General features: G+C 43.4%; 1 protein-coding gene across 1 annotated transcript in view; it reads left to right on the top strand.

Moving 5' to 3' along the window:
• SLCO3A1 (solute carrier organic anion transporter family member 3A1) overlaps positions 1–19,282 on the top strand; it is a 154,170-nt gene extending 134,888 nt beyond the window's left edge. Inside the window, exons 8-10 of the mRNA XM_075045058.1 lie at positions 2,183–2,358; positions 5,497–5,561; positions 10,024–19,282. Coding sequence (XP_074901159.1) covers positions 2,183–2,358; positions 5,497–5,561; positions 10,024–10,403 — 621 coding nt within the window. The 3' untranslated portion in view covers positions 10,404–19,282. The remainder of the gene's footprint in view (positions 1–2,182; positions 2,359–5,496; positions 5,562–10,023) is intronic.
• The last annotated feature ends 2,754 nt before the right edge of the window (positions 19,283–22,036 follow it).

Raw genomic sequence — 22,036 nt, 5'->3', positions numbered from 1 at the left:
AATTCCAGCCTGGCATTACCATGCTGGCATCTCACAGCTTTGCACTGAAGTACCAGCCCGTCCCTTCCCTGTCAGAGCCAGGGTTTAAAAAAATGAGTAATTAAAAACATGGGTAATTTGCATAGATAATGACCCCAAACTCAGGATACTGTTAAAGGTGCAAACTCTGCATCTGTGCAGCTTCACATGCACACAGAAAATCTGAGTGTGCAAGCTTCTGGGCAGTGGAAGGCTGTGATAATGTGTGGTTGAATGCAGTGGGGTTGCAGACAAGAGAATCTATAGCAATTTGGCATGGGTAGCAAAAAGTTGCCTCTCCACAGGACAAAGGTAAACCTCCATCTTTGATGTTTCCTTGTTTGATGTCTGTGAGTTGTATAGTGTGTCAGTAATAAAAGATCAAAGATCTCCCAGGTAAGGATGAGGTGCAGCGCTAAGCAAGCAGATGTAGTTGGTACAAACTAGTCACGCTGCTTTGGGCTAGCACCTTGGTGCAAAATGGTGAAAAAAGCAGATTGAGGGGCAAATTTTCAGGCAATGAAAGTGGAGACCTGCCTCGTGGTTTGTAAAAAATTCACACCAATGGGAGAAGAATCTGCCCCACCATTGCCAGAAACAGGTACTTTCTCCCCATTGATGAGAGCCCATGGGAAATGAGCAGCCAGTTCTGCACATATGCCATGAATGGGAGTTTTGTCCCAGGCTATTTCAGTGCAGGTATGTACTTTCCTGGACTTAGATGGGTTTTAATCCACAGGGCTGTGTCCAGGCTCGTTGCTAGCAATGCACTGGAGTAAGAGCCAGGAACTACAAATTCCTGTTGTCTCTGTACAAACACCACTGCAGTGGTGTTAATTGTCACCATCTCGAAGCGTTCAGGTGGCAGCTTCTAACTCACAGCACAGGAATTTGTTATGTTAATTATTGCTTGCCAGCCGGAAAGGCACCTGCATGTCTACTCCAGCTCTCCTGGAGTTCTGCACTGCGGTCTCTCTTGCCCTCTGTGCACTTATTTGGAAGAAAATCATTTGACTTCTATGCAGAAGAAAGAGATTGGTGTCAGAAAGGCTGGAGTAGTATCCCCACGGATCCTTATCTTTGGATGCAGCGAACCAGAAAGTGTGCTTTTGTATGGTCCTAAGGGGACCCCAGCAGAAAAGCAAAGGCATTTCTGCCTGAACGTAGTAGCGGGGAAAGGGAGGAGATTTAGCTGTTTTTCAATATGTTTTATTTTATGGTGTTACTCCTCTTACAAACATGTGACCTGCAAACCCAGCGGGCTGATGAAGACAAGCCATGAATCATTTATGATGGTTTCATTCTGTATTCGTTAAGGGATTTCTTGGTAGTATTGTGTGCCTTAATTGCACTGACATCCCCCACTCAGAAATTCAGGAGGGTGAGTTGGAAAATAAGAAAAAAAAAAATAATCCCTAAATCTGTGACTGGCAAACAAAGCTTCTTTTCACATCCTGCACTTGCTGGAGAGATCAAAGAAAAATGCAGTCATTTCGACCTCCTTCTGATCACATATTGATAAAGTTTATCTTGCCTGACTTCAGCTTTTAGCTCAACACAAATCCCTCTGAACCAGATGTCATTTATTAGCCCTGTAGTGCGCTTGAGTCCAGCAGTGTCTATGCCACCAAGCTGAGATAGTTCAGCTCTTGGTGAGTTGCAGCACCCATTGTGGGTGGCTCCTACACGGGATTCAGGGTGCTGGAAGCAGGCACCGAACCTGCAGCCAACAACAGGGCTGCAGATTTACCTGCTTTTAATGTACTTCAGTTTAATTGCCACAGCCAAGAGGACAGAGGTAAATAAGAAAGTAATTACAACCATAATTTGGGGATCTTCCTTGTCGCAGGGACACAGATCGTTTCTTTATTTTCCTCCAAAGGGGTATAACTTGGTAATAATTTTGTCGCACTGACATTTATGAGAGAGACTTGAAAGGAGCAGAAGAAAAGAAACAAGCCAAGGGACGGCTTTCCCTTGTTGGTAGCATGCATCAGAGCTGACGCCCTTCTGAAATTCTTTCCAAACCACCCTCAAATAAGCACCTAGGAGTTACTTAATTGACCATTAGAGGATTCAGAGTTGCTGTTGGCAAGCCCTCATTACGGAGGGCAGGTGGGGACTGCAGCTCTCCCTTCTCCTGAACCCCTGTGCTCCTCCACAGAACCTCAGTGGCTGTTCGTGCCTCACCTCAGTCCCAGCCGAAAATGCCACCGTTGTTCCTGGCAAATGCCCCAGTCCTGGCTGCGAAGAGGCCTTCTTGACATTCCTCTGCGTGATGTGTGTTTGCAGCATGATCGGGGCCATGGCACAGACGCCATCAGTCATCATACTCATCAGGTAGGACCGCTGCCGGGAGGAACTGAGGAGCTTGACGGGGCTGCCCTTGGGGTGGTAGCAGGGCTGGAGGAACCGTGGAGTAGCACTGGGAGCTGCAGGGAGCCGAGGGTCCCACACAGCTCCTGGCTTCTGCCTTTTAGGCTGTCCCCAGATCCATGACTTCGGACTGAACCTCAGCTCAAGCCATCAGAAAATCCTCCTTTGACTAAGCACTCCCTGGTGGAGACACCTTGAAGCAGCTGCCTGTATTTTCAAAAGATTTTGAACCTCCTCAGCTGATGAGGAGCTATGGGCACAGGCTTTCTCGTACGTTACTGCCTCTACATGCAGGCAGGAGCTGGGGATGTGAAAGCCTGAGCAGTCCTGCCTGAATTTCAGCCCCGTTGTTTCAAGTGTTAATTAAATCATATTCTCTCTAAGGCACTATTTCCATCTGTGGCATGGCCCCACCAAGTTCAGTGCCTACAGTACTGACCTGCTAGAGAGAATACAGGAATTGCTTGAGTACAGCTTTGGTAAAATGGGAGTGAGGAGGGACTGGGCTTGCAAACCAAGAAGATCCCTGCAGGGATACTGCGAAGAAAGGTGGCAGGCTTGTTATTACCAAGGCTGGGATTAACATGGGAAGGGAAATACAGATGTGCAGCTTTCAGTCCAGGTGGTAAGGACCTTACAACTGCATCAGGAAAGGGGCAGAATTGCAGCCCATGTTCTCAGCACATAATGGCTTAGTAAGATACCTTTAGAGATGGCCTAAAGATCATAGAAACCATGGAAAAATGAAAGGCTGCAGCAAAAGCTAGCTTTGGTCAATACCCCCCTGGCTAGAGTTTAACTTCTCTCACCCTGGACCAAGTCCAAGAACAGAAGGAACTTGAAAGTCTGAAGGACATCTCTGAGTTGAACCAATATGAATAGGTGGGCAAAAGTAGCTTATTCAAATAACTGACCTTGCGTTATTTCCAGACACATGAAACACTTCACCTTATGATATACTTATATATCTAAGCCCACATTTATCCAGAATTACTTATCTGTCCGGGCTGTCACTTGCTGAGAATAATAACCAGAGGCATAAATAGCAGATCCATTCTGCTGCCTGGAAAATTCCAATAAAATTCAATCAATAAGGTCTGTATTAGAAACACACTCTTGAGTGGATCTTGGATGGAACAGCTCTGTGAGGGCATGTCTCCCTGCAGGATACAAAATGAGATATTCCACCTACTAGTTTGTTTCCCTCTTTGCATCTACAGTAGCTAAAGGGAAATCAAATTTCTCATGATAAATATTGTGGCAAAAGTAATTTGAAGTTTGAAGAGTTCTTTGTTCAAGGGAGCTGCCAGCACCTGTAGGATCCTGAGTGGAGATGTCTTAGTGTCAACTTCAAATGAGACAAGCCAGTTGCCAGCCAGGAAGAAGAATACAAGGGAATAAGAAAAGCGAAGGGAATATTAAAAATAGTCAGCTCACAGCTGTAGGAAAATAAACAATTCACACATCCAAATTAGTAACTACGATCCCCTCAGAATGACTGATAGCTACTAAAACATACAGGGAAGAGCTCTTCACCATGTAACACCACATGCTCTCTTGCAGCTGCCATCTTGGATTGCTAAAATAAAGTTTTGGCATATGAGCGTGTCCCCGGTGTCCATGGTAGTGACAAGTGGCATCAGCAGCTCCTGTGGTTAATTTAAAATGAACTTCAGTGTCTACAAATTAGATATCTTGTCTAGGCAAGTCATTTGTTCACTGCTGTAGTTGGTGAGAAAAGGAGATGTCTCCAGGTGGCAACTTTTACTCCACCCTAAGGTATGAGATAGACTGGTCTTAAATACAAAAAGGTGGATCGATGGACACCACCACTGATTAAAAACCCACTGTGAATATTTCACATGGTAATTATTTTTTCCATAAAATAAACTTTGATACTCATTCTGTTTCTTTCATTTCCCACCCTACTGTAGAATCCTATTTGAGCCAAGGCATTAACCACTGGAATGTTTTTCCAAGGGTAGATGCTTTATGGCATAAAGGGTTTATATTGAGCCTGGGGGTCTGCCTGAAAACTCTGCTGAAATTGAGCCAGAGGTCACAGACTTCATGCAGGAATCATGGTACAATGTTACATGGCCAGTGTAACGTGTGAGATGAGGGCAGGTGATCAGAATGTTCTTCTCAACTTAAAACCTGTTGCTCTTTCTTCCTGTTTTATCGGTATTGTCTGATGCCCCTCCAATTATACAGAGGACCACCACTGCCACCATGGTGCCACTAGCAGTGCTGCCTGCAGACCACTGTAAGAAGCTAATGGAAGAGGCTGCTTAGGCCTTTAATGTTCCCCTGTGTAATGAATCTATTCATATGGGCATCACTGTCCTGCTTTCCCAGCCTTTATATACTGTGGGAAATAAAATGCTATTATAAGACTAAAGACCAAATTAATGATTTCTGAAATTCCAAAGGCTTTGCTGAGCCTGCCCCAAGAGGATGACTTTAGCCAGTAGCATCCTTGAGTTCAGCTAATTAGAAAGCCATGAATTATTTTTTAAAGCACCTTTGAAGGATAACGCTAGTGCAATAGAGTGGGTTGTGTTCGTAGCAAAAGGCAGCACAACTGTTGTCTTCCCAGCATAAAAAAAATTCACATGCTAAACTCATGCCCATGAAGAGTAGTCTTCTTGAGCACAATCTCAATGGGAGGCTTGATTTAACAGGCTGACCGAACCTTTTGGTCTGTCATTGCCTCTTCTCTTTCTTGTTCCTAGTAATGTGGGAAGTCTCAGAACAAAAAAAGTTTCTCTCCCACCAGTTCTCAACATCCAGAGCCTTGAAAGCATGATGGGGAGGTTGTAAATGATGATTTACTGGGATGGGAATTTCATTTTTCCCCATCCAATGACAAGATTAGCTGTTGTTATTAATGACTTAGCTAAATTCCTGAACCTATCACCAATGCAATTACTTTTGGGGCTGTAGGCAGTTCAGGCGAAGAGAGAAGAAAAACTCCATTAATGACTTTTTGAAGAGGTGGTGGTGGCATCCTGGCTGACAGCACAGAATGGCCACAGGGTGTGTTAATCAAAGCAGAACAACAAGAATTGATTTCACTCTCTCCCTCCCTCCTCCCTACAGAACCGTGAGCCCCGAACTCAAGTCTTACGCTTTGGGGGTGCTTTTCCTGCTTCTCCGTTTGCTAGGTAGGTACAAAAATTTCATGTCCTTCTCTCCCATCCTTTCCTCCCTCACAGAAAACTGTATTTTTAATGTGCAAAAGCTGACTTCTACTCCGTGCAGTGCTGTGGTCGTCATGAGTGGGGTCTGACACAATGGGGTCCGAGCCCTCTCTATGAAGGATATCACATCAAGGCTCCTGAAGGCACTTTTCCTGCCATCTGAATTGTGCTAATGGAAGAAAATGCGGTGTTGCATGAGAAATGACCGTTTCTGCCATGGTCCCACGCAACCAGTTACTCTTCTATAGCTGTTATTAACACGTCAGCAGCTTGCAAAATTACTGCTGTATTGCATATTGCTGAAGCAGAGGGATATGTATTTTCATCCTCCTTTGAGGGACAGGACCTGCATTACATGGTATGTTTGTCCCTTCCTTTGGGTCTCTGGGAAAGGGAAACAGTGAAATGAGACAGGCTCAGTCCTTCTATCCTCCTGTGGGTTAATATCCCATTAAAATGCATATGGCTGTTCCGCTGAACTGGTATGTGCTTCTCATGTATGAATTAAAAGGAACACACTGGGCTGTTATTTGCCTGCTTCTTGTTTCTGGGTAGAGGGGGTTTTCCCCTTTTGAAGAGATGGCTCTTATTTTAAAGCTCCTATATTTCAGCTCATTAATCTCAACAATTCAGGGCAAAATCCTCTCTAATCCATCATTGTGTGAGTCCATCTCATGCACGGGGTTTCTGTGTGTTGTGGAGGTGGAATTTACTGTTTTTTTAGCAGGGCATGGGCAGTACATTCCCTGCCTGATACCCCCCAGTCTCAAAGGAATGAGCTGGAGAGTAAAATGCCATCTCCTAGGCTGCAGCAAGGCACTAGGCAGTAGGGAACCAAAAATCCAACAGTACCATATATTGCTTTGAATAAGTGACCTCATTTGTTTACCTATTTTTTGTAACACCTTGTTCCCTACTAGCTGAAAAGGTCATGGTGGTCCCAGACCAGTTTATGATAAAGCCAATTAGATTTTCACTGCTTTTGGTGAAGTAACTGCAGTCATACAGAAAGCTCCATCAAGCGATCTTATCCAGAGCTCAGATAGCTCAAAGGGAAGCTTCTGGGTTGACTTGGGTCAGCTCCGGTTCAAGCCTTGCAAAGACAGCATTTTCTTTAGCTGTCAGGGCTGCTCTCAGGTTTTGGCCTGCCTTCAGCTCTCACTGGCTGAATGTGGAGTGTCAGCAGGCAAGTGTGTGAGGAGGATGGCTGTGGGCTGTTGTTTCCAAAGGAAAAAGTACTTAAAGGGGGAGATTTTCTCTCTTTTTTGTTTTCCTTTCAAAAGAGAGAAACTTCCTGAGATAGTGGCATCTTGAATTCCTCCAAAAGCAGGCTCAGACACGTATGCTTAATTTGAATAGATTTTTTTCTTCCAATAAGGAAGGCATAGTAAGAATTTAAGCTCAAGTCTTTATACGTTGCTTTGTCACTAAGGAATTCCCATGAAATAAGACAATACATCCTGAAGCATGGCAGCAATGTAGCTTGAACCCATAGAAAATGAAGAGAAAGGTACTTTTCAATGTGAGCAAGGGTATCCAAATTTTGCCCTTAACAACCTGAGGTTTGAGAATAGCTTTACTGATTTATTTTAAAAGCTTTTCAGTTCACCTTTAAGCTTTGACTTAAGAAGAGAGTGATAATAGCCGCTTCTTGAACCAAAGGAGAGTATTAAATATAGGAGGTATGAGACCCAGAGGTGCAATCGTAGCTAATAGATTTCAGTAAGACAGAAGCAGCTTTTTTTACACAGCCCTACAGTTTCTGCAATGAAATATATATATAGCAGAAATTTTTGCAATACTTTGCAGTAAGAGGTAAAACATGATTTAATCTCTTTAATATTCACTGTAATAACATGAAACAAGACTGAATTCTCCCAGTATCCTCCTGGATGTATTATCTTATTCCATAGGAATTCTGCTGTGAGAGGGCAGCATAACAATGTCTTCACATAAAAGTGCTACTGCAGTTTCTCAGAGAAGAGAGTAAGGCAATGCTGTAGGAGCCAAACGTTTGGAACGGAAGTGTCTGGAATAGCAAAGAGTTTTAGACTCATAAGGTCCTGGACGCATCCTTTCTGGATGGTGTTCACCATGCATCCTAGCAAAGCCTTCCTTTTGTTTTTGCTACAAGTCCATGTTGCTTGCCTCTCTTCTTCCAACATGACAAAAACACAGTGTTTCTCTCTCAGAAGAACTTTACAATCAGCAGTGCAACACTTCAACTCCCATGTCTCAGAGGGTCTAGGCATTGAGTTGTTCCGGTGAGTCTCTTGTCCTCTCCTCTGGTAAAAATTACCCGAAACACTCACTGGTTCCTAAAAGTTTTTCACGTATTTTTCTTTAAGTTTTCTACATCCATGCCTGCATCAACATAGGTGTAGCTTTGGAGTTCAGTGAATCAGGTCCTTCCTCAAGTCTTATGAGGAACAATTTCCAGGCCAAATTATCTTGAAAACCTGGAAAGCCAGCTGAAGCCAGCAGATGGGGATGATAGCTCCCTCTGAAGTTCAGCCTATATACCTCCAAAGCTTTGTATCAACATCTCCCAGCATGTTAACGAGTAGGGGCTCACATGTCAAAATTATGATCCAAATGCAGTTTTCTCCTAGTCCAGAAAGTGTGCGGCTCCTGCCTTCTCGGTCACTGCCACATCTGGATGTTACCCCCTTAGGTGGCATCCAGTGCCAGTGCAGCACTGGGCACACAAACTGCATTCAGCAGCACAGTCTCTTTGCTTGTTTCTGGCAGGAGCCCAGCTGAATTTTTTAATTCCGGGTTGAGTGTGTGCTTGTCCACCGGTTTCAAAAAAAAAAAAGAGCATCTTTTAACTTAGAAGCAGAACCAGCCCAGTCTGGAATTTCCAGTCGTTGAAATGACAAACAGGGAGCTGGCGCTGACATTTTTTCCAGAACATAACCAGGTTTTTAAATGTGATGACTGGAACTAGGGTTTCTAACAAAAAGATTGTCTTGTTTTTCTATCATCTGTTTTTATTTACTACATTTGTGCTATTAATGACTGGTTAAAAGGACTACCAAAAACCCATATAGCCTTTCTTAACTCCTGCATTTATTAACATACAAGAAAGATCAAACAAAATCTGCAGAGCACTAGTCATCGACAAAATATAATAAAGAGATCTCAGTTACCACAAGGAATGGTGAAGACAACCAATTTATTTGTAGTCTTAGGAGATATGTCATGAATGTCACTGTTTTGTTCATGACAAGCTGAAGGAAGGTATCTTTTTTAAGCCTGGAAATCCAGGTTAATGATGAGACTGGATCCAAGATTAAACACTTTCCTGTCTAGAAGCTGCAGTCCGTGTGTCTGTCTACACGTGTATTTATAGAGTCTAGGGCCTCACAGCACCTATGAATGGAGTGATAACGTTGAGGGTATGTTGTGCCCACCTGCTATTTGGTTTCAATAGATACGATGCTCTCCTTTGCTTGCTGTCTTAACCCACAGCAGTGATTTTATCAATCAGGGATTTTTCCAGGGTTTATCTGCTTCCAGCCTCCCCCCATAAATATTACAGAAGGAAGAGAAATGGTTTACATTATGTAGAACATCCACATTTCCTTCTGAGTACTGCACGCTCAGTGCATGTGTGCTGGCTGGGGAGTGCAAAGCTGCAACGTGGATGTCCTAACCACCATTGGGGTAATGTGAAGCGGGGGGCCTCTACAATGTCCCTGTAGGATGAGGAAAGGTAGAGAAGAAAAACACTGCCTTTATTAGTTAAATGAGATTGGAGTGATTACTTTGCTTTAAGATTGCAGCTCTGCTGCAAACTATGATTGAGAAATGCTCATCAGTAGTTAGTTGCAGTGGCTGTGGGAGAATCCTGCCGTGATATTTCATTTAATGGTGCACTGAAATTTTCCCTTCTTTTCAGATTTAATCTTTGGCATCTATTAGAGGCTATCGCTTATTTTCCTTAGACCTGGAGAAAACCTTCTTTGTGTCAGGGAAAGGTCCAAAACTAGACCTCAGTGCCTCAGCTGATATCAGGCTCTGAACTGGAGTCCTATGACATTCCTCAGGTGAACACCCCAGAGTGCAGAATTACCAATATCTAAATAGAGAACAAGCTGCAAGGCTGTCCTCTTTCATTTACCCCTCCACTCAGCCTCATTAGGTGAATGAGAAGCTTAATAAAAGGCACTTAAATTTGAGTAAAATCCTTCCTGCATGTTGATATCAGCAGGAATCTCTTCCATAGACGTTGAGCCCAAGCTAAAGACTCATCCACAGACTTTGTTTAGGTTGATTCAGAACTTAAAAAATTAGAATCACAGGCTGCAGCTGGGACCATTAAACTTGATAAAGTATCCTCTCTTTCCATTCACTGCAATCACATCTTCTCTCTTTATCATAAGGATCATAAAATCATGATTTGTCTCTCTTATTTTGACAGGTTTTATCCCACCTCCGCTGATCTTTGGGGCTGGAATTGACTCCACGTGTCTGTTTTGGAGCACGTTCTGTGGCGAGCAAGGAGCCTGTGCGCTGTACGACAACGTGGTATATAGATACCTGTATGTTAGTATTGCTATAGCCCTGAAGTCTTTTGCATTCATCTTATATACAACCACCTGGCAGTGCTTGAGGAAAAACTATAAAAGATACATCAAGAACCACGAAGGTGGTCTCAGCACTAGTGAGTTTTTTGCCTCTACTCTCACCCTAGACAATCTGGGGCGGGACTCGGTGCCCCAAAATCAATCACATAGGACAAAATTTATCTATAACCTTGAAGATCATGAGTGGTGTGAAAATATGGAGTCTGTTTTATAGTGACTGTGGAGGAGTGAACTACATTAATAATACAAGGGTCCTTTTTAATAAAACCAAGAAGAGAGCACGAATGAAAAAACACAACTGCAAAACAACAATGGCGACACAGGAAACTTTTGTCTTTTTCTCAAAGTCAGACCCAGCCAGGATTCTTGAGAACAGCATCTTTTAATGGGATCACTTGTGACATCCTGCAGGGTGATGGAGAAAGCAGGGAGCTGCTGTGGCTGGGTACCAGCCCCTTTGATGACAGTACGAGCTTCCAAGAAGGGCATCTGCAGAGGTTCATCGGAGAGCTCGGCAAACAGACAGGCTGGGGCATGAGGCATAGAGAGAGCAAGGTGATAACGGCAATGCTGGAATAGGCGTTTGTGGTTGCAGATGGGGTCCCAGGGGTACGTGGAGCCCCGCAGCGCGGGCTGAAGGGTTAGCCGGTCTGGGTGCTATTCAAACCTGCTGCGCTTTGTGATGGCAAAGAGGGAGCGGTGCTGGAGTTTTTCCACCAGTCATACGCTGTCACCAGCCATGAGTCCACGATAAATACCTTGAAAGCTCCTGGAAACCCTCCAGGTGGCGAGCAATGCTGTCAGAGGTATCCGAGTCCTTCCAGCCAAGGCTTATTCGCAGATTGCAGCTTTGTGGTTGTCTGTGAATAGCTGTGCTCAGATCTCTCAAACCCAGTAAAGTTCAAGACATTTGCTCACACTTGCCAAATGTGCTGTCATTTTTAAAGGGGTTGAGTTCCAAATACTTGTCTGTGTAGTCCTCTAATAAGATTTTTTTAAAACTTATTTTCAAATCTATGTTAACCCTTAAATCGCTGACACTTTTCCATAGGGAGGATTTATTTATGCTAGTTTGGGGAAGGATCCTGTCTAATTCACCCAAACATAATGTGACTCAAGGGGTTTGTTTAATCCTCTGATTTTTTATCCATACGCCTTCATTCTAATATGCTACCAAGCCAATGAAGACACATAATAAGTTTTTAAAAAAGAGAATGAATGCACTGTGTCTCTATAAAAACAATTGTCAGTTGGAGAATTATAGATAATATGATGATTTACATAATATAGTTTTTTCATATTCTATGTGACTCAGTGAATACATATATATATGGAGAGGCTGTTTATGTTCTCTCTAATTTTTAAAGATATATATATATATAATTTGCAATCTAGAAATTGTGTGGTGGATGTTTTCTTTAAAGTAAGCGCGTGTGTGTGTGTGTGTGTGTGTGTGTACAAGGTGAAAGGAATACTAACCTTAATCCCGCAACCCTCACAATTGATATTTTTTCTCACCTGAGAAATTCCACTGACTTCAGTGGAAGGCATGTGAGGAAGATGGAATAACCTCCGGTCCTGGAGGCCATGTTTTGCCCTTAGATGTGCAAATAGTATTCCTATGGAAGGCTGGGTTATGGGAGCAGAGGCTGGCCAGCGTTGAGCACCTCTGAAATTTTCATTCAGATCCTCAAGAGGCACCCATGCAGGAGTAGATTTGGCTTTGCTTTTGCAATGCCGTCTTATCTAAGCCTGCAAAAAGCATGGGGAAGCTTTCATCTGATTTCAAGAAGCATGGGGTCAGGCTTATTTTGCATGCATATTTTTCTTTTCCAAAACATTCCTGCTGGGAAGCAATACAAATTGGTTGTGTTTGATGAGTTTTCCCCAGAAACCAGACCCATTTCCAATGGACTAAATGTCAGAAGGGTTTTAAGGGTTAGCATCATATTCAAAAAGCTCCTTTTTTTGTTTGTATTTTGAAGCTGTTGTGAACTTGCAGATGTTTAGAGGAGTAACCTGGCATGTTGAACCGAATGCTGGACATCACTTCCATGCAGCTGGTGGAGGGGCTGATCCTGCCCAAGTCCTTGTCCATTGCTGGCAGTGGACACCCCAGAGTTGGCACAATTACAGAGGGTTGATAACTTGCCACTCATGTTCAACAGCTCTTCAGCAGACTTTGCTCTTATCTAGGAATTGAAACATGGGTGTGGTGTATCAGACTGCTTCCACTTGACTGACTTTACATGTGTGTCTGTATTTTATGCACAGCATTATATGTTCAGCAACAATAAGGGCAAAAAAAAGGGTGTATCAAATAAACTCCACTGTGCCAAATACTTAACAAATACTGTAACTGCAGATATTTGATTCTTGGTTTTCAGCCATGTTAAGAATCACTTGATTAATGAAGGAGTTTAAGGAAAAAAAAGTTATTAAGCTATGCAGTGCCATTGTTATGTTGGGTGGTAAATGATGCTTTTTAGACCATTAGATTGGTTTAGCATATCCTGTCTGCTAAAATAGAGATACTGCATCCATAAAACAATGAATCTAAAAAAGGTACAGGGTACATAACTGTCTCATAAAATATGTATAATTGTCAAGTATAAGCCTTTGAAATCATTCTGTACAGTTCTCTTCATTCTGCAAATTTATTACTTAGACTGCTGTCTTTTCAAATGTTAGCTCATAATTTTATACTATACACACACATTCAGATTCAAACACAAATGTCATAGAATAGAACATTTCTAAAAGCCTGATTGCTTGAAATTCAATAACCCCTTTCACAATTTCATTTTTTTTCCCCCTCTGAAGGTCCAAGGTGAAGGAGAATAGCATGCTGACATGATGCAAAACAAACTCTCGGTGTTCAAGAGCTGTGGTTTGTCAGTACAGTCAAAAGTCCCCCTTGACCAGACTTATAGAAACAGGATTCCAGGGCACTTAACATTTTCATTTTTATTTTGGGGTTGGGTTTTTTTCATTTAATCTCTTCTCTTGGTATGTATAGGAGACACAGTTGAATGGGGTTACTTACATTATTTTTAAGCTGTAACTTAAAATTCCTGCATGATTGTTGTTTTTTAGTTCTTTTGATAATGCGACTTTTGAAAAGCTCTCTCCCCATCCCACTGTTTTGGTTTTTTTAAGGGTGTATCAGATGCCTGCATCATGAAGGGCTTTACTGTCAGTGCTTTGGTACAAATTCAAGAACAGAGCTTCAGTTTAAAGAAAACACACAGACCAAAACCTTCATCCGTCCCAGCAGGCTCTTTGTTTTTTCTGATTTCAAAACCACAAGCCAGTTTTGCCTGTGACCCAATTTTTGTTATAGAATAACAAATGAAGAGTCTTAGACATCCTCCCGCTTCCCAAATTGCAGTATGGGATTTTGCCTGTCAGCACTTCGCTTCCATCCCGCAACTGCCTTAACCGTGCAGGAAACTTAAGAACAAGGATGGAGTTAGAAGAATGCCCATTCCTGGGAACAGACATAGGGGTATGGTCTGAGCTGTGCAGTCCAGATCCAATGTTGGAAATTTTTTTCTCCATATTCAGGGGTATTGAAATTCAGGGTTTTGTTGAGACCTTAGTCTCAGCAGAAACGTTATTTTGACACTTCCAAGCACTGTGTTCCCTGCATGGCTGTCTGCTAAGGAATGGGACGTTTGAAAAAATAAACTAGTTGAGATTTAGCAGTCTCTATGGGATTGTCCAGTTGCCTTGCATGACTTCAGGTTGGGGTTTCCTTTCCCTTGCACAGATACCACCTTGGCATAGCCCCAGTGGAATCAAAAGGAGACCCCAGTCTAAAATTGGTGCAGATGACACTAGAATCCATTTCTTTGCATCCTTGTTAACAAGGGGATGCATTTTCAGAACCTTCTTTTTATACATATTGAAATCATACATTTTTCTGACTTTGCCAAGCACATCTTGGATGTATGGTGGGACCGAAAAGGCCATCACTTGAATTATCTAGACAAAACTTCCATTCCTTGGGAATTCAACTAATAGGGGCCTCACACTGCCATATCCCTGTGAGATGCACTGAACTACTCAGTGCTGCTACTATTAATCTCAGTTGGGTCTCACTTTGCTGGGAAGGTGAAAAGGGAAAGATGCAGAGAGGAATTAGCTTCAATTAGCTGAGTTAGCTATGCTTCAAAATGCTTCAGAATTGAACTGATGGACTGCAAACATTTGGAAAGTGATTGGAGTATTTCCAAATGGCTGAGATGCATTGGCATTTTTTTTGTGAAAAAAATAAATTAAAAAACTAAGGGAATGAATGAGATTTGGAGTCCCTCCTGTCCCCATCAGAGTTTTATGTTCATCACATTGCTGTTGGATGCAATGTACTAAAGGTTTCCCATTGTGTCTCAGTCAGACATATATTTTTTCTCAGTAAATGAGGTCCTGGGAGACAGAAAAGCAACTCCATCTCGTAACAGCAGTTCCACTCTGCAGCAAACTCAAGGCAAGCCGAAGGCTACCAGCACTGTGAAGCTTTAGCCCCTGAGTCAGCCACAGCTGTTGCTGCCATGTGAGAGTTTCTCACACCTGGGTGTGTTGGGCTCAGTATTTTCTTAAGACTTGGACAATCTTAGTGTGATGTTTGTTTTATTCTTGGCAGGTGACACGGGGAATTGTCAGTATTAAAGACATATGCAAATGCTTCACTGGACTGATGTGATAACAGCTTTTTTCCTTTATTCACAAGGGTTTCCAGACTTATTCTGACTCTGCCTTTAGACATAGCCATGCTCATCTGTCCCCCTAATTTCACATGAGCTATCTTTGCAGACAGAAGCAAGTTTGTTGTTGATCTCTCTCTGGATCTGCTTAATGCCTGCAAAGTTCACAGGCTTTCTGTGCGTAGGGCAGAGCACCCCTGAATATAAGCAATAATACTGACCTGTTTCCATTTGCATTAGGAGTTTTTGCTTTTCTTACCTAAATCTGAGTTCACCTCTCCCAACATCCCATGCTACTGCTGTGACTCACCTTTTTTGTTGGCGGCAACTTCAGGAGACTGAATATTCTCCTTTCCTTCCAACATGACACCCTCCTGTCCCCACAAGGCAGCCAAGATACAACTGGTGTGAATGTAGGCAGCGGTTTATTAAGATGGGCAATCATGTGATGGGAGCCTTTGGCATGAGCCAGGCTCAGCTTTGGTTATCTGATGGTTAAGATTGATCCAAGGAGGAAAGGAACAACCAGGGCATTGAGGCTGAGCCTTCTGGAGTCTCTGAAAGGATTATCCACCCTTCAGTGCTGCTGGATAGACCTACCTGCCCTACCTCCCTGAAACCCATGGTTTGTGGGCATTTCTTCCAAACTGACCATCAGCTTCCTTTTTCCAGCCACAGTTCTTCCTTCCTCCTGATGGCAAAGCACAGCTCGGCTCTACCGAGTCTGTATGAGGTGTTTGGAGTTACTGACTGGCTTTTAAATTTGCCTGGGATGCCAGCAGGTCTCACTTAGTATTACATATGCTCAAAATATTATAGTTTGTTCTGCTTTTATACACTAAATCTATTACTTCTAGGCTGCAAATTATGTTTTCTATCATTCCATTGACATTTCTAGCCAATTTGAGTCTTAATACAATTGCTTCACTGAAAAATGGCCTTTCAGCAATTCTTAGACATTAGGTACTTCTTTATTAACTAGTCATGCCAAGTAAAATCTTTGGGCATTGTCTGTTCCCTGAATCCAGTGGAGCAGAAGGAGGCTCTGTCTCCTTGGAAGCAATACCGGTGTTCTCTTCAGGGTATGAACAAGGACCACTTTCAGCTTCAGTCTTGCCACAGCTGCTCTGCTATGAGCATCCTGCTGTCCTGAGAGGACAGAGGGGATTCAGGAGAAGCCACGTGGACAGAGGCTGCAAGAGTAGGACCATAAGATGTATGTACCATATATGCTGTTTAGCTTGTCAAAACCTTGCTTCAGCCTCTCTTTGTCTGATGAATGGAGTGACTCCAGGGATGGGGTCTTTGGGATACTATGAGTTTTCAATGTTTCCCCCACTTTCTTCAGCTCAAGTGTGGCAGAGCAGAGTGTCACACCCTAGGAAGGAAAAGATTAGCAATACCCTGATAGTTTGTAGTGCTGGGCTTGTTCTATGGGAAGTTGGTGTCTGCAAATGGCAGAGAGCAATAAGAAACTTGTCAAGTCCCACTTAGCAAATAATTTTTAGCAAGTTCATTAATGAATTTCCCTTTTTATTTCTTCTTTGCGAATTGCTGAGAAAACCAAGAAAATGCCTCCAGTGTATTTGCAAGGTCATTTCTGCGTATCACCTGTGGCCTGGAGGGGTTTGGAAAAGCTTGCTTATAATTCATACACGTTGGTTTGTTCTGACTGGACATAGAAATCATGGGGGATATTTCTACTCCCCGAGTTCCCTAGGCTGGAATTTTCTCATCAGTACAAATATTTAGTTCAAAAGTATGTGATTAGGAATTGAGTAAGAGGATCTTTGCTCAATGCCAATGGGCAGAGTACCACTGGACATACACTGCTCCAGGACAGCCAAAGTGCTGGCTTCCAACTCACAATCCACTTTCCAGGAATATTCTCTCACAGATGCTTGAAATTATCTGCCTTTCCCAGTGTTTCTACCAGTTAATGCATTCATGTCAGTAATTACTGAGAGCAAACACGAGAAGGGTATGAACCCAGACAAAACCAAATTGGTATTAAGGTGAAGCAGGTGGTGCAAATTTTATTTGTGATGTCTGCACAGCTTTTAGATCAGAAACAAAAAATCTCTCGGGAATCGGAGAGTCACATATGGCCTAACATATCTTAGTTCTTCCCAATTGAATTGCCAGTTGGTAGGACAGCAAAAAGCATCTTTCCCTGCCATGTATATCTTAGCCCTTCAAAACCCTTTTCTTTTGCAGTATGGCATCGCACAAATATCAGTGCATTTACACCTCAATGTAAACTGCATCTCAGTGCTATGTTTTCGGTGCCTCACAATTCTAACTGTGTGAACTTGAAAGGAAGAAATGACCCCTGTTCTTCGCCCACAATGCTTCCTGCCTGATTGGAGGATGATGATCTCTCTTGAAGACTCACAGCCATTTTCCTAAAGTCTTATGTGCAGTGGGACCAAAACTGTGCTCTGTTGATCGCAGGTGGCCTATAAGCTGTGCTCAGAGGTCTGTAGCTTGTCTACAGCCCACGTTGCCTTCACAATGTTTTCAATGCAAAGCATGGTGATGAGGCGATGCGTAACTGGCCCTGACAAATGTTAAGGGTTGCCAGTCGTCTATGACCACCAAAGTTTGGGATTCTCCATGTTAGCACATGAAAGCAGCTCCCATCATCTACTTTTGGGAAGGAGCCATCTTAGAGCAGGGTTCAGTGGAAAACTGCAGCAGTGCTGGGACCACCCAAAAGGGAGCTCTTGGTTCGCTTTGGTACCATGTCCATAGGAAGGAGCAGTGGGGATGGGAGCAGGGGAAGAGCTGTGACCTTTTAAAACCCATAGTGCCTACCACTGCAAATGGAATGCTGTATTGTATTATATTATACGTGACTACCATGTAAATAAAGTACAATAAATGTGGTGTTCGTTAGGATTTTGATACAAGTCAAATGCAGTCTGCAGAAATGTTTTTTTCCCTGCTGTATGTACTTCCATCACATTCCAGGCATGGGGACATTTGGGGTTGTGTGAGCTAGAAATCCATAAATGGCATTAGATGGAAAATGTTTGCAATAAGAAAATGTTAAAATTCCTTTTGTCATGTATAGATGAGACATAAGCACCATATGAAAACGAGCCAGAGTGGAGGGAGTGGGGGCAGATTAAATATGCAGGAGGAGAACAGCTCTTGACTTGACGTGGTTTGTGAGCAGAAGCGACAGCACTGCCCAGTTAGTCCTTGGCAATGCTTCATTCATGATGGAGAAAAAGCAAAGTTTTAGTTTGGCTGATTTCTCTTTGCTTGTTTTCCTGATAAAGAGGTTGATCAGGAGCATATGCCTTGCCTCTGTAACCTGGTTATTCTCCACCCTTGAGATCCCTTAGCAGCAGCTACAGCTGAGCAAACTTGAGAGATTAAAATTCAAAGCAGATTGGGAAAGAAGTTATCCTGTTCTTTCCTCAACCAGCTGGCCCCTCTGTGGCTCTGGCAAACATTGAGGGGCTTTTTTTTTTTTTTTTTTTGGCTAATAAGAATATTAGGAACTTACTTTGTTCCTTAACCAACTCCCTTCTCCATCCTCATGTTTCTCTATGGTGTAATAACAGAATTAACACATTTCAGCGAGGCAGGTCTGCCACATGCCCTCCAAATCCTTACGCATCTTTTAACTAGGTTCTTGGTGAGAGTTTCCTCCAGTCTTCAGAAGCTCAGGAATTCTCTGGCAAGTGTTTGCAGCTGGTGTGCAGATGTAATCTTCCATCAGTGTGTGGAGGGTGCTTCCACATTGATTGTCGTGTTGGAGGAACAAGACCACCCCATGCAGTTTATCACGCCTATGGCTCAAAACTCCTTCCCAGAGCTCTATGCAGGGTCCACAATATTGGAGGGGTACCTACCTGCCTCCATACCAGACCAGTCAGTGATGTTTGTCCCTCATACCATTGCTGTTCTTCGTAGTCACCTGGGCAGAGCAGCATTTGTGGGTGGTTGTATGTGAAGAAGGTCATTCCTGCGCAGGACATCTCCACAGATGGTCTGTAGCAGCGTGCGTGGGACCTAGAGGAGCCCAGGTGCCTCTCCCCTGCCTCAGGCTGTAGGTTGGTCTTTTCCTACAGTGCCCAAGGGAAAGTGGTTCTCCGAAAGGTCTTTGAAGTGTGCTGGCTTGACTGCTGGTAATTTTGCAGATGCTTAGCAGCACTTCCCAAATAAACTGAAACCTGGTTTGGAAAAGGAAATGTTTCACTGTACAATTGATTTAAAAAAAAAAAAGAGAAACCACATGCTCGATATATTTTGAGTACTGTGTTCTGTATTTTTGCAGCTTATATTTTCCAGATGAGCAGTTTAGAAATATGTGATGTGAAATACATACTGTAAGTTTGCTGTAAATGATATTAAAAACACTATTTTCATTCTTCTCCTGTCTCACTGGATGATCTCTTTGGTTCTGCCAGCTTGGCTGGCTGGGCTGGTGCTCTGTCTCTCCCAGGAAGTTTTCAGTTTCAGTAAAAGCAGGGTTGAGACTTTGGTTTGGAGATTTGATGTTGAGGTTGAAAGTTTGCTAGAAATGGCAGTGGGCCTGAACGTGTTCCCATGCATATGCAGTGCCTTCAGAGGAGAGGTCCCGGTGAAGAGGTGGTTGTGACAGAGGAGGTAAGGTAAGATTTTTGGAAAGGGAAAGATGAAGTTTAATTAATCGTTGTAGAAAAGGAGAGGGAGAATGAGGACATCTTAGATGGCTGCAGAATGGGGGAACTTGAACACCTGGAAAACAGTAAGATGAGAAGGAGCTCAGAGGGAAGATGAGTTGAGCTGTTAGGAAAAATGCTGGATGTCTCATTGATGACGAATGTGTCTGACACTCTTTGTGTCAGTTCAGCTGTGGAGGGGAAAAAAAAAAAAAAGAGCTTCTAGCTAAAATAGCAACAGTTCAGTGAAGTGGCTGAGCCCTGCAAAGCACCCTGAGCCCCTGCAGCTGTTTTTGCTCGAAGAGCTGCAGAGGCTTCTCCCTTCATCTCCATCAAAGCGCCCAGTGCCGTGGGGTCAGGCCAGCAGTGGCACATTCGTGAGAATGTGATGATATCCATTTCCACTTGTTCTAGCTGCTGCATTGGTCAGATTGAAAGTAAGCACTTATTTGACCCATTATTTTTAAATGTTTCAAATCTGTTGTAGGAAAGGAATCATTTTCTCCTGGGCTTCTACAAAATGATGCTAAATGAGGCAATTACATTCAAACTGAGTTGAATATTCAGTTATTCCTTGTTTGTTCCATTTTTTATCCTTCCCTGTTCCAATTCCCTCTTCCGGAAGGCAGAGGGCAAAACAAAGATTAAAAGTTAGGAAAAAACCTTCCATTTTAACTGCATGCAACTTGAATCCATTCACTGTTGCTTTGAATTCACTTTCAAACAACAGAAGCTTTGGGGAACGGTTCAGAAGGAGGGAGTGAGGGAGGAAGGCTGGAAAAAATGTTTTGCTAAATGTCAACAGCAAAGAATCTTTTATTTATTCATTTTATTGCTTTCCCTCAGCCTAGCTGGTGCTGGTGTTGGAGCCTACACACACTCCCTCTGAAGGCATCACTCCTGCATGCTCCGCTGGTCGTTTCTTACAGGTCCCCCACTGTCCCCCACAGCGGGTGTGCACACCAGCACACGTCACACTCAGCTTTTTGGGGCCTCCCTTCAGCCATCCTAGACCTTGCATTTTGCTGCTACCTCTAACAGAACCCGGTTAATTGGGTATTTACTGAGCTGGATTCTGTTGTGGATGCAGATTATTAACCTTAATGTCACCTAGAAGATATTACACCTGGTAAAGTTAATGTTTTGAGACTGGGAGGTTAATGTGTCAGTGCTCAGCCCTCCCTAATTAGCAACAGGGCTATGTGTGTGGCTGTGCTGTGAGCCCTGCTTTAATTAGAAAGGACTCACAGATGGGTCACAATAGCATAAGTTTATCTGCCTCCTTCAGCCCTCTCTGATGCATCTCCTCCTTGCTGTCCCTGGGCCTCGGGTAAGACTTGCAGACATGGTGCCAGCCCCAGGGGTGTGATCCTGGCAGTCTTCCCAAGGCCAGTCTGTCTGTAGTATTCTGAGCCGGGGCTCAGTCTAAGGCAGTGATTGGTGATGAAGTCTGGGGAGCTCCAAGCTGAGAAGGTTGTTGTGTATCCGGGAAGGTGCTTAGCAGAAGGTCTTATTAGCTCTGCACCAAGTTTGCTCAGCTCCTGAAGCCTCAGGTGATCTTTACGGTGCCTCTAAGCTGGCTGAATGACATGAAGTAGTTGTAAGGGCTTGAAGGAATTTGTTTTGGTTTTGTATTCTGGTGTTCTTGTGCTTGCAATTGGTGTGTGCCCCAGAATGTGTACTTATTGGAGTAAGGATTATGCAAAGAGCAATCTGGTGGTCAGGAGCAGAGAATATTGGAAGGATAAAGCCTGTCATTAAAATTGTGGACTCTTGTACCACAAACCTTGTTTGAAGAGCCCTGCTCAGCCAGTCAGGGAAGACAGGCAGGTCCCACGTTGTTCACGGCAGGGCAAAATGAAGTATTTCTCCCTTGTTTCTGGTTTTCCATCACTCCTGTGACAAACGTGGGCTGGGCAGGAGCATGGGTTTGTGCCTTGCGAGACCAGGAACTGCCTGTCTTCAGAGAGATGTTGGCAGCTTGTGTCCTGGCTGACCCTGAGCAGCCCTGGACCACACTGTCTCCTCACTGCAAATCCATAGAGGTCTCATTACCAGGAGAAAGGGGTTGCTCTGCAAGAGGCAGCTGCTTGCTGATCCATGGCTTTTCCGTTTGTACCTGCTGATGCCTATCTCTCAGCTCTGTAGGGATGGATCGTGGCTCATGTGGCTAGTATAAGGTAACAAGATCAGACAGGTACTTTCAGCAGGCTAGGAGCCTGAAGGTTTCTTTTTCAAATCTTGCTTTTAAACAGTAGGTGTTTAACTGACAGCCATGTGCTGAATCATATTTCTGTGCCTCAGATGCTGAGACAAAGAGCTTAGGCACATCTGCATTTTGCAGATCCCTAGAGGCCTTCAAAATGCTACCTACCGTTTCGTTATCGCGCTATTGGCCATTGCTGCTTCCATAAGTGAGCTAAATTCTTCCCCATTCACTGCTCCCAAATGAACTCGCTGCTTTCTGTATGGCAAAGGATGTT

This window comes from Buteo buteo, chromosome 13, assembly GCF_964188355.1.
Source record: "Buteo buteo chromosome 13, bButBut1.hap1.1, whole genome shotgun sequence".
Taxonomy (NCBI): domain Eukaryota; kingdom Metazoa; phylum Chordata; class Aves; order Accipitriformes; family Accipitridae; genus Buteo; species Buteo buteo.
Note: the sequence above shows the minus strand (reverse complement) of the source record. Positions and strands in the feature narration are given on the sequence as shown.